The following is a 13,725-nucleotide window of genomic DNA, read 5'->3' on the forward strand; positions in this document are numbered from 1 at the left end:
GCGAGCACAGGCGAGATGCACCTCACATGTGCCATGTCCTTATCCGTGCTTTAATGGACATTAAAAATAGAACAAAACAGGATGGGAGATGGGAACAAAATCCATGCACAACAGGCCTGGACCGCTGTACTCATTCTGCTGTAAAATGTAAAAACAAGAAAGGGCAGACGAGCTGCATCCCTCAGGACGCATCCCGCTTTTTTAATATAGCGGTGCCACCGCACATTTCACTTTGGATGTTGCATTATATTTATATGTCGCTCAAATATTTACCATTTTTCTGAATTCTGCTGGGTGCTCTGAGAGCTTGTTATACGCCAAGTATCCGCGGTTGTATGTCTTGGCTGGTTAGCAGCCGTGGCTCAGCTGCATCAATATGCTAACTTCTCTTTCTGGAGCTTCTCGTGCGACAAAAGCCACTCTTTCATAAGGTTTCCTCCTCCGTAGTTGCCGCTCTGCCCACTGCTGCGAATCACCCTGTGGCACGGGATTATAATTGGGATCTGCAAAACACACAAAAATAAGGAAAGGAGCAAAGGGTGAGGCAAAGGGGAGCGACGGCTGGGGAAGACTCCCGTAAACCCACCGCTAAACCAGGAGTCGTCTGCCCCCAGGGCAGCAGGGCCAGGGACTGAAGGACCCCCGAGGGCACAGGGCCGGCCGTGCCCGAGGGGGACGGGGCAGTGGCAGCACCGCAGCCGTGGTCCCGGTTGAGCTGCTACAATGCCGAAAAGGTGCTCATCACAGGCTCTGAAAACCAACCTAGATCTTGGGAAAAAATATGTATGGACAGAAATTTTATTACATAAAAATGATGCTAAGTCTTAAAAGGGTAAAACGGATCTAAGGAAATCCCATATATAAAAACTTCTCCGCAAGAAGTCGATTTTCCTGCCCCACGCCAGCCGTCGAGACCTCAGAGCCCAGGGCGGGTGACGAAGCCTCGCAGACCCAAAACGCACACGAGGATAGCAAGGAGGTACAGGACGACTATCAGTCGCCATCCCTGGATTAGAAGAGGATGTCTTTCTGGAAAAAAACCCCAGACCACTGAAAACAGCACTTCCAGGAGCGAGATTCCCGAGCCCCAGCTGCCTCGGCAGATCTCCTCCTCTTCCTATAGCACCTCTACGTGCACTGCTGAAAAATTCTATATAAGAACAAGTCGCTATTTATTATTTAACAGCAAGTCAATCCAAAATGGGTTGTGAATTTTTAAAACCCACAACAGGAGAGATTTAATTCACACCTAACCAATTTAAGAACTTTTTTCCTCATGCCTTCTACTTTGTATCATTTATAGCCAAATGTCACGGATTCTGAAAAATCAATGCAAGAAGTTACATAATAGACTGATAATGTAGAGAAGTACATAAAGGTGGGGTTTTTTTTAATTTTTTATTACAGGTGATTATCATAGTTGAAGTACACACCATAAAAAATGCAATACGTTATCTCTAATCACACCATATGTGTTTTGGTAACTGCATAGTAATTTGATTGCAATCATAGAGCTGTGAAAACAATAACTCACTAAAAAGTGCAGTTTTCACAAATTTGGATATTTTAAGTCAAAAAGTATAATTTATTTATATAGAGAGAGTCAGATAAGTGACGTACTTTACACTGACTTGTTTTAATCCCTTTTAATAGTTATTTCAGCACAGTTCAAGCTGTGCTCGTATTTGAGTCTGGGACACACAAATGCCAAAGTAGCGGAACAACTACTGGCCAGACCCTTATAAATTGTTTTTTTGGGGTTCTTTTGGTTTTGTTCAGTGATTTCAAAGGCTGAAATCTAAAGTCTCAATCTCAGCCCACAGGCTATCACGTTAAACAGGAATACATATAGGTGCTTATTGTTAATCAAGGTTTAACAAAAAAAAGGTTATAATAGCTGCTTTGTTTGGAGTTGGCAGTGCCACAAGTGAATTACACATCCGCGACAACTCCAGTGAGTATCAATAAAATCTTTACTCCATACCATGCCATCCCGCGCTTGTTTTATGACTTCTTTAGAGAAGTTGTTGTTTGCAAGTGTTTTTCTGTTTGGGGATTTCTCCGTCTTTACAATCCACGTGCACGAGTTACTGCAGACAGATTTTCTGGAGTGACAAAGCCACAAGAAGTCATAATAATAGACGGCAAAAAATCTCCACGGTTAATTTGCAATTCTTTAAAAATATATACAGTAAATCAGCATATTTTGATGGTAAGGCTATAAATCTTGCTAAGGACAGGGGCCAAAACTTTCTGAGCCAATTCCCTGCGGCTGCTGAGATGGTGCAAAGACACTTGAACTGGAGGGGGTTCATGTACTGGGGGATTTTGTCAGGGGGATAAATCAATGACTTCTCCTACTGAACTGTGCAAGAAGATGGAAGGTGTGCCTAAGTGGAGGAAAAAAAGGACTTTATTTTCAGGTGGTGTGAGCTGGCACACCGCGCAGGGTCTTGGATGATCCCTGGGTCGGTGCAGGACCCGTTCACGAACGCAGGGATAAGTGGCTTACCATCAAGCAAGAAGAGGAGGGTAGGAAATAAATGTAGCTTTTTCCAGGCCCGAAATAAAGAATTTCATACTGAGTTTGTCCTAACACACGCAAGCGCCCGTACGTCACCCTCCACAGCATCGGATGGAAAAGAAAATGCGGTACAAAGGCTGCATCAGCGCTGTAATTTAAAAATATTGAATATTGCTTCAGTGTGGCTCAATTGTGGTGACAACTTTCAGACTACTAAAATAATTAAACCTGCTAAAATTTATTAGGGCCCTAAGGACATTTTAGAGGGAGTACTACCCTAGGCTGGAGCTTTAATGCCTTGGCTACATTTAATGTAATTTTTATCAATAACCAAGCAGCTCATAATACTATAGCTCCGCTGAACTCTTCATGCTGTGAAATCTAATTCATCTAATACACGAATCCATCACTTACACAGACCCTACCTCAAACGCTATAAAACTTCCAAACCCATAGATTTGTCTCCAACAAAAATAACATGAAGGGGCCCTCGGATCAATAACGGAGTCCCTCTGATTCGGGCACCAGCTGAATATTTTCTCCAACTTTGCTTTTGTTCTTCTGGGTAGAGGCCCACAAGGGAAAGAGCTTGTTTTCACTCGCAGCCTCATCAATACCTAAATCCTGGTGAACAAGTGACACTGAGAAGCTGTAATCAATAGCTCCCTGTGCGTTTTTTCTTCTGGTCAAATGGTTCAGCACTACTGACAGCCCTGACACTCAGAACATGATGCTAAATCTTTATCAACAGCCATCTGGGTGACTGGCAGAACAAGACTGGGGCGGTCATTAACGCTCGTGGCAATCTGTGAATAAACTAACTCCTCGATAATGCGTTTGTTTAGAAAAAAGGTGGGGGGAAAAAAACTCCCTGCACAAGGTATTGATCGCCTTTGAACTGCATTTAGCAAATTCCGTCTGAGGCTGGAGCGGAGCGGTGCTCCGCCGCGGCGCTCCGCTCGTTAAGAGTTTTCAATCCGAGGCAACGCAAACCCGACCGTCCCATTATACTGCTGATGGGCTGGAGACCGCCAGAAACTGCCAAACTGTCAAAACCAGATCAGCCGGGCCCTAATGGAAACAGCTGAAACATCGCCTTGTAACATACAACAAGAATCACACTTTGCAAAAAATAATCTTTCGGTTTGCTGGCGTCCTATTGCTTTTTCTCCCTCTCTTCCCCGACAGAAACAAATACGGTACTGTGACCCAGCATGGGTCCCGGGTTATTGCCAGCCACCAAAGGAATTAATGCACAAGTAGTTTTCTGTGTCCGCAACGTGTCAAATCCGTACTTCATGATCTTCTCATAAATGCACGGTTACTCCTTCCAACCTCCAATGTTTAAAACATTTTGGCTGAATAATACCCTTGACTTAGGATAGATGGATACTAGCACCGAGCTGGACATTTAGCTGGGCTCTAGCCTCCACAATAACACCGTCGGAGAGAATATAAAAAACAACGTATGACTGCCGTTAACAGACCGCTGAAGATGTCTTATTTAAGGCACAGAACAGTCATTTAGGATGGCCTTGGACTAATCAGCCCAACATTTGCCATTTCCCATGAGTCTCTGTGATTTCTTTTTGATCCTCCTATACTAGTCTAATGAGATTTTTAATTGAACTTTATGGGTTCCCTTTGAGGACCACAGACCTTGCAATCAATGTGAACCACAGTAAACTATTTGAAGTTTCTCTTGCAAAAGGTGAGCCATCCCCACCATATCCTTGGCATAAATGGAGGCAAAGACACCACATCTTTCAGCTGCTGCTGGCACCTATTTCACCTTCACATGAAGTTGAAGGGCACCGTATGAATTATGGGAAGCAAGTCAACTACAAAGGGAAACCTGTGGAATGCACACTACCAAAATTAAAGACCAATCCCTGATTTGTAGAAGGGAGAAGCGTTCTGGCACTTTGGGGGAAAAGGTGAGACTCGCAATTTTATCAACACGTTTGAGGAGCAATGCGATGCCAGGCTCAGGTTTATTTCAAATGCTTATTTTTACTGTTATCACTGTCCTCATTAAATCATGTTTATGATTAGTCATCACATTTATAATTTAGTCCTTTAAATCACAGGAAGCATCTCAAGGTGCTAACATATTATGACTTTGCTATTTTGCACAGCTTCTGCAGCAATCATTAACAGAAGTATTCGCTTTTGCCTCACATTCGCAATACAAGTATTCACTAGCGTCAGCTTCTCTCCTGCGAACAAAAATCACTAATCTGCTGCTTAACAAAACATCGCATTTCTGCAACAATTTCGAAGCAATTGCTCCTCAAAACCAGTATTTATACCCTAAAGCTCGCGCTGCAGGTGTAGCAGTTGTTAACAGCACAGCCCTTTGCATTCTGCGCTGATACGTTAACGATGCTGCAGTCCAGATGACGTGTTCAGTTTAATGAACTGTTTAGTTAGATTCAAAGCTCAATATCTCATCTGATAAACAGACTGCAAGTGTGTTTATACACGCACAAGGTTCACGGGTCTCCTACGATTCTACGCAGGTAGCACACTACCACAGAAACTCACGTAACGTCTAATGGGTTTAAGCTTCTCAGCTCAATAAAGAAGCACACCCTGATATTTTAAGCGTGTATCAGATTTTTCCTATGAAACAGTTCACATAAACAGTGTAAAGCTACGTTTCGTCAATACGCTGTATTGTACTTGACAATACAAACTATTTTAATATGATGGAACGCTTTCCAATATAATATGGTGTACATTAAGATAAGGCAACACAATGCAAACCTACAGGAAACAGTTCTCAAAGAATAACAATATAGTGTTGTGCAAAAGGATATGTAATTGCTATCGCCTAGAAATGTACCCAGCTTTGCCCTCAGGCTGCAGTGGAGCAGCAGCATCCAAAGTAGCAGTAACAGCAGGTTGTGGTGTGAAAATTCCTGCTTTTTCCCCTGTGAGGAAGGATGAAAATAGTTCTGAGAATATACAGCAAAGCTACTGCAATTTTTTTTTAAACGGGGCCCTATCTTATTATTGTTATTTCCCATCCCATACTATGGCTGCAGTGTTTTCTGTCCCCAGCAGAAAATTTTTTAGCATATTATAGATAATAATGTCTATAGCTTTAGGGAAAATAGAGCTATATTAATATAATACCGCCTCAATATTTTGTAATAGAAAGCTGATTATATAAAAAAAAATGAGAGCCCTGCCCATTCCAAAACACATTTTGGTCACTACACATCTCCTGTAGTCAATCTGCAACTTCATGCGTATTCCACAGGCAAACACACACACACTCCTTTTGCACTTCAGCATGAGCACCTCTTCACTATGTTTCTCTTATTTCCCATGTAAATCTTTACATGGTCCTTCAGACCTATGAGCCGTAATATGCAGGTTGACTACGCATAATGTGCAGGTTGATTTTACAAATGAGGTGAAATATAAAGATAATATGTGGCACTGCAAAACGCCCTCACCTTTATTATTCCTCTGTTGTGAAAACAGACTGTTTAACCCACTTTGCAACTACACGTTGCAGTCTCGTATGTATGTACCTTATTAAAGAAAATACTGAGAGCACTGAACGTAAAAACAACAGAGGAGGTCAAAGATTACAGCAGGTATAATGCTAGAGAAAAGGAGAGGAATTTGTGTATGGAAAGACACATGTTGCTCAGGGCAAGTGGTAATGAAGAATGGCCAAAAAAGGCCACAGCGATATTAATAGAAATAAAAGTTTTTTCTTTTTCTAAAGGCAAGTAGAAAGGGAATGAATGTGTGAAGAGAGAGATAGTGGCGTTCTCTTTACCAGCTTGTCCTTTCCTTGGCACGGGAGCCAGCCGGCCACAGCACCAGTCCCACGCAGCCCGTGCCCACCAGCGCATCCCACCACCACGTCCAGGGCTGCTGGGAGCCCCCTCTTCCCCTACAACCACCTGAGGTCTAATCCTGCAGCTGAGACTTTTGCAGTCCAAAGCCCAAATGCTGTGGGTTTAGGGAACCAAGCTGCCTCCTCCCTCCTGGCGCAGCGCAGGTACATCCATTCCAGCCCAGAAACCCTCCGGTTCAGGATGGGGCTGCTCCGATGGGATCCAAACCCAGCCACGCTAGGATACACGACCCACTGACCCTCACCAACTTCATTGACACCCATCGGTGTGATTCAGGTGGGTAAATACACCTGGGAATCTAAACCTGGACAACTAAAAAGAGAATTACTGGCAGACAGACAGACACCAAGTATTCTACTGTTTTTCCTGAATCGACAGGCCTAACATAGAGCGCTGCTCCCTCCGGTTGGCTCAAATTCAGGCGTGAGAAATGCCATTTACAGCTGGTTTGAAGGGCATGGGGTAAAAAAACATATTGACAATTAGCAATTTGATTCAAACGTGTACCTACATGATTTAAAATCCCTCCTCTTCCACATTTTCAGAAACGTATCCATGCCAGAGAGGACGGACGGCTGTTAACACCACCAAAGCCACTCACACCCTCTCAAAATGAGGTCCGTGTCGGGGGAAAAAAGACTTCCCTCGCCTAAGAATACATACGAACGTTTGAGAACAACAAAAGGCGTAGAGGCTGATGAATTAAAAGAAGTGTTTCTCTTTCACATCTAACACCATAAATGGTAGGGAATAAATCACATTAAACTAGGTCGTGCATTATTGCTGATTAAAAACACTTACTGACCTTATTACTCATGGTAGACCAGTTTTCATAGCAGATAAATTTAATCTAATGACATTTAGCCCACAAAGCTCTCTAAATCCACCATCTTCCATCAACTTTATTTAAAAGTTGACGTGAACTTACAGGATTGGTCCTCATCGCTCCTCCCACCGCTCTCGCCGCTCTGCCGTTGCCTGCGAGGTCTGCTAATTGCTTGTAGGAAACGGCCTCCCCGAACTTCACGTCTCTCAACAGGGTCCACAGCACTTGTCTGGTGAACGAATCTGCAAAGAAGATGAAGCGAGGACTGCTCGTATGCGTGGCTGAAACAACCGAGATGAAACATTCAAAAAACCCAACGCAAAGCACGAGTCTCAATATCAGCTTTCTAATTTGAATTTAAACAGCCCCGATGCGCTGTCCTGTTATTGTATCCCATATTACTACATTTAAATACATGATTATTAGAAAGAGCGCTTCAAGTAACCGATCACTATAAAAAAGGATTTAAGGCTTTGATTTTCCTATATTTTTAATTTGCTTCAAGTACAATTATCCTGTTAACTCATACAATGTGGTTTTTCCATTAAATTGGCAGAGTATAAATTAGCATAGAGTCAAATTAAAAAAGGAAGAAATAACCGGCTCTACCTATTTTACAAAGCCCTCGTATCTCCAGCTAATTTCCAACTTCAGCTGGGACACGCGGCAGAAGAAGCCCTAGAGCCAGCGGACCTGGTATTATCCTGCCTGACTGCATTTTATAGTCGAGACCCCCAAGCTACTGCTCAGCATTGCAGACATTACAAAATGTAAGGACTAGCTGTGACCTTGAATGTACGGCACATCCTTAATGATACAGGGCTCTGTTAAAAAAAAAAAGTATCTTCCATTATTTTAATTTTAATTCACCAGCAAATTGCTTCTAAGTGTTTCAATTGCTGAAATAATGAATAAGCAAATGCATTAGGACCAGTTTTCTTGCTGCATCTCAGGGTTTTACCTTGCCAAGCCAGGATTATTTTACAAAAGGAAAACCGACAGTCGCGTTCGGATTTTAGTTGGGTTGAACACCTACTGCTCTTCCAAGGCACTTGTAAAAGCTTTGAAGATCTAACTAGTGAATAACTTACTGAGAGGAGTGAGCTGGTGAATAAAAGAAGAAAAAAAAAAAAGAAAAAAAAAAAAGGAAAAAAAAAAGGAAAAGAGACACCTTTCCCCAGCTGAGAGCTTCAGTCTCCTGCTTTGGCAAAGAAACAAACTGATTAAAAACATTTGCTTTCTTTAGTTGTCAAAATAGACATTGATTACGTTACATAGGAACATAGCAAAATGTGATTTTGTTCTTAAAGAAAACCCATACACCATTATGTGTGTGTTAAATAATAAAAATCACTTCTTAACTGAAGGGAATGATAATCACTTCATTGAAAAAATCTGTTTAGTCTTTATTATAACATTAAGCAAATTAAACATCAGCATAATCCAGGTGATACGAGAAAAGGGTCATCAAAGAAATTAACTTTGTTGTTCATTAATTTACATGGATTAGTAGAGGGCAAAGAGATAGCAAATCTGCTCTAGTTTTTTATGATATAATTTCAAACTGTACACCATTTGTGGCAGTAGGGTGACTTTGGGGTTAATCAGACTGATTTGTCCTTTTAATTGCTTTCTATTCAAAGAAAATTCATTAGATAATGTTCTCTTCAAAATTCATGAATCAATTTAACTGAAGAAACCACATTAACAGCTTTGGGTTCATTAGCACAAGCAGTTGTGTTACTAGCTGATTGCTAGGAGGGTTTCCTTAGGCAAACAGATTTTGTTTACTGTGATTTCTTCAGAAAGGTTTATTTCAAATCAAATTGTTACTTATTATTTTTTTAACCTTTTTAAGCCCGCAAGATTAGTGTTAACCTCACCTACTCAGGGGCCTCGCGGAATCATTGCCTGATGTCATCTTTGAAATGAATGAAACACAGTGACTGCACGTCGCCGGGGCCCGAGCCCAAAAAATCCCCTTTTTTGCCCTCATTTTTGGCAGGGGAGGTGGCGGACCCATAACTTTCTGAAACTTGTAGGAACAAGAGGAGAAGCGGGTGCAGAGCGTGCCGGAGCACTGAGTGGCTGCAGGAGGACGGGGCAGCTCCAGAGCCCCCCCGGCAGCAATAGCACAACCGTGCCAAGAGATGTCCAAATTATTGAGTGCCTTTTAACATGCTAAAAGAGGGACAGAGATTATCCTCTTCTGACAAGCAGGGGCAGATTATCCTCTTTCCAGAGCCACTGTACATTTTTCATGGGAGAATATATACTGTCTCTGCACCCACATAAAACACTTGACGTTATAGTTCAAAAGAATGAAATATTTAGCAATCATGCACATCATTTTATAAATATATCTGAAAACTCAATTTCATCCTGTAGGGAGCAAATGCATTAATTAGTTTAAGCAGCTCTAAGAGACAGTGCCAAATACTGTTATTAAACTGTCTGCAAGTGTGAGTGCCTGTAAGCATAACCTGCCCAAATTAGATGGCTGAACTTTCACCAATTTTCAGCGTGTGCCAACATTTTATGCCGTTAAATATCGTTATAAAGCGCTGTAAAATACGCACATAAAAATTAACACACACAAATTCTCTCGTTACGTGAAAACACTTCATAACTCCGCGAGCTGAGGATGCCCACGTCATTGCGGAGTGGCAGATGCCAGCAGAGCAATGGCAGAACTGAACCACATCACAAGGACGTGAATATCAGAGGCTTTCTCCTTCCTCCGCACCCCCCTGCGGCACACATTGGACGCACTCCCTCCAGGTGAGCAGGCTCTGGACTCCCCTCTTGCCAAAGAACATGTGTTATGGCCAACAGAGAGCAACCAGGGTTGCCAGATGCTATTTCCCATTTAAGCGATCAATAATTTGCCAGATGCACACCTCACCGATTCCCACTGGCAGCTGGAGCTGCGCTGGGAAGGCGGGGGTGAAGGTGGACTGAGGGATGGAGAAGGGAGAGACCTGCGACCGACTTCAGTTTCCAAGTCTCCCCAGCCCTGAAGACCCATTCCCACCTCTGGCTGCCGCATCCATGGCACCCAGGGACCACAAAGGTAGTTGGGGGGGGTTTCGTGGGTTTCATTTTCTGGGAGAGTTGGGAGGGCTTTATGGAATCATACAATGGTTTGGGTTGGAAGGGACCCTTAAAGATCATCCAGTCCAATCCCCCTCCTATAAGGAGGGACATCTTCAACTCCATCAGGTTGCTCAGAGCCCCATCCAACCTGGCCTTGAATGTCTCCAGGGATGAGGCATCTACCACCTCTCTGGGCAACCTCTGCCAGTGTTTCACCACCCTAAGCGTAAACAGTTTCTTCCTTCTATCTAGTCTGAATCTACTCTCTTTTAGTTTAAAACCATCACCCCTTGTCCTATTGCTACAGACCCTACTAAAAAATCTGTCCTCATCTTTCTTATAAGCCCCCTTTAAGTACTGAAAGGCTACAATAAAGTCTCCCCGGAGCCTTCTCCTCTCCTGGCTGAACAACCCCTGTTTAAGGACAGGCGATGGGTGAATGACTTCTTGGATGTCTTCCTCCTACAGACATCACCCTTGCATTACTCGCTGGTCAAAAAACCTCGTAATTGTGCATTACTATCAGCCCTGCCAAGTGCGTGGTAAATTAGCAAAGCAAGGCACCATTATGCCAAGAGTGGATGTGCCAGGACTGATCTGAAATTAATATTTACAGAAAAATTAAAAACCCCTAAAAAAAGGGACTCACCCTGAACCTGCTGTTAATGCCTAAATGCTTCAGAGGTCACTCACGACAGCCTGCTAGACTTTAGTTCTCCATATAAATATGTTACATCCGTGGGGATAACAGTGAAAATCAAGTTTACTTTAACACCAGCTGTGTCATAACTTTTAACGGTGTAATTGAAGGTGGCAATTAGCACAAAGAAGTGATGTCACACGCTACCATCTAATAATGTGCTGCCAGAGCAGAGTTACCAGCGTCAGTCCCCTCCTGCCCCTCCTCGCACAGTTCTTGGGGCAAGAGAGGTTCAAAAGATACAGCCTGACATCTGATTTTACATCTTTTTAATCCCTCCGATTAAGAGGGATTAAAGACAGACCATTTTCTTTCCTTCTCCTCAACACTGATTGCTGGGAATCTTAGTTTTTCTGTTTGGTGTGGGGTTTTTGTTTGTTTGTTGGTTGTTTTTTTTTTTTTTTTTGATTTTTTTTTTTCCTTCCCCTCAAGATTTTTTGCAAATGCACAGAAACAGTTATAAATACTCACCCCTTCTCAACAGCTTTTTTGCAGCCTGTCTGGGGTACTACATAGACAACCTTTTTGTTTGTTTTTATGCTTATCAGCTTTCACTGTTACTACTATTGGTAAAAAAAAATAAAAAAATCAAGCGTAATACTTCAAAAATACTCCAATTTCTCCACAAAACAGCAGTTCCCACAGCAACAAGAGCTTCCATCTAATCCAGAAAAATTAATTTGGCTCTTGGACCTTGGAAAAAGAGATTCATATTCAAACTGAAGACCTTTTACTGACAACAGGCAACTGTGTAAACAGTTAACGCAAGCAAGAGTGCTAATTTTTAGCAATTTTGAACCTACTTCACTATTAAGCAGGCTGTTAAAGCCCTATTAAGCATGTCACCTAAACAGCAATCTGAGTACTAACAATCACTGCTACCCTGCCCTAGACTGAACAAGCAAGTGGTATGTGAAAAAGATAAATGCTTGCCCGGTCTCTTAACTGGTTAATTATCTTTTGCTCTTGTTACGAGGCAGATCAAGAAATGCTTTTCTTCCCTTTTACAATGGCTGCAAGTCCCTGACCATCGGTACTCTATGGTAAAAAATGCAATTATTAGTTGCTATTAGAGGATTACTGGGAATATAGATTAGACAGTACGGTGATACCGCATCCCGTAAAATAGTCTAAACACCTCACCGCAACATAAACAAAGGATTGCTTAAAATCAGGGATGCTGCAATCAGCTTGCCAAAGTCATTGAGAAAAGACAATGAACTTTAATTGTTTCTGTCTGCATGCATGATATTGATACATTACAGAGAAAGACTGCGCCTAACTGAAAATAATCAAGTTAAACTTTACCTTTACGATTGCCTAAAGAGCTGAACTAAAGCAAAGACCTTGGCCATTTTGAACGACTGAGCTTTAGGAATGAAGATGCAAAAATAATCTAATTATTTTAGAGTATCTGTTACAGATGTTATATAATCCATCATCAACTTCATAGTAAAAAAAAAAAACATATTTATAAAATCAAAAGTGGCAAAAGGTCCAACAAAATATTATTTTGTTTTAACAGTAAATAATGGAGGGATTAGACAAGTAGTTACCTGAATTCCACCCCTCGTTAGTCCAAGACCTGCGAGAGCACCTCTGTGCCCGTTATTTTGGATATACAGTTAGATAAAAATTCCTCAGTTAAAAACATGGCAACTCCATTTACAAGATGCAGATCTAAAGGAAATCTCCTGCCTCAAAAGCATCAGCCTAACATATTTTTTTTTTAAAGTTTTTCTCAAAAACTTCCTTGCAGAGTAAACTTCACTCGTTCATCAGGTCTGCTACTGAGCACAGACATACAACACCCTGTGCATCTCTTTCTCCTCCTAACGTTCACGGTCTGAGCTCGTACTAGCAGTTTGCTCAAATCTCCTACTCTTACCTTTGCCCAGGCTTGACTCTATCTCAGGTCTCTCCCCACCCCTCCAAGATAAACATTTGCAAGGGATAAGTGCCCCCTCCATCCTTTCCCACCATCACTCTATAATTGCATCGTTCAGCCGACTCGTGCAACAGTTTCCCACACTTGGTCCTATTTATGATTGCATTTAATTGGCTAAATTAACATTTATACCTGAAAACATATTGCCTTGATATCATTCAGAGCTGACCCTGTGAGACTGCAGGCCAAGAGGAGCCGGACCCCTCCGTCGATTCCCCGCCGCGTAAGAGGTGGGTGCTCAACGCCAGCCTCCGCAGGGCAGAGCCACCGAACCGTCATGGACGGCACACCTCAGCTGCAGACTTACCACACTTTTTAATGGTTTTATTTATTTACTTCGGTACGTCTCACCAGCACAGCCCTACGCCATGGATCATGACGATGAAGTTGTGTTTCTAGCGCATACTGCAGTGGCACAGCTAAAGGAGTGATATTCCTTGAAAACATGTTGCATTTTTCCCCAACAGAGAAAACATTCTACATTTGTTCTGCATTTATCTGTAGATAAATTAAGGTCAACTGCAGTGCATTTTGACTACAGAACTAGCAACCATTCAAGTAGATGTCATTAAGTGTTCAAAAATTCAAAAACCCCAAACCAACCCAGCACGGAGCACCGACAAGAGCTCCCGTTAACTGCTCCCTCCAACGTAGCATCTCTGGTGAACCTCCGTCCTTGCATAGACCCTGCAGTGCCCGTTTCTGCCCCAGTGCAAGCCTTGTCCCATCTCTTCTACAGTTTTCTGAACA

The 13,725-nt window shown here is 42.4% G+C and overlaps 1 protein-coding gene across 1 annotated transcript; it reads right to left on the reverse strand.

Moving 5' to 3' along the window:
- Positions 1-371: 371 nt before the first annotated feature.
- Positions 372-7,512, reverse strand: MGMT (O-6-methylguanine-DNA methyltransferase; the record flags this gene model as incomplete). The annotated part of the gene is made up of 2 exons (XM_009703747.1): positions 372-503; positions 7,334-7,512. Coding segments are annotated over 2 exons (311 nt in total), but the record flags the coding sequence as incomplete, so codon positions are not given.
- Positions 7,513-13,725: the final 6,213 nt, after the last annotated feature.

Source organism: Cariama cristata, unplaced genomic scaffold, assembly GCF_000690535.1.
Source record: "Cariama cristata isolate BGI_N322 unplaced genomic scaffold, ASM69053v1 scaffold687, whole genome shotgun sequence".
NCBI classification, from domain to species: Eukaryota; Metazoa; Chordata; class Aves; order Cariamiformes; family Cariamidae; genus Cariama; species Cariama cristata.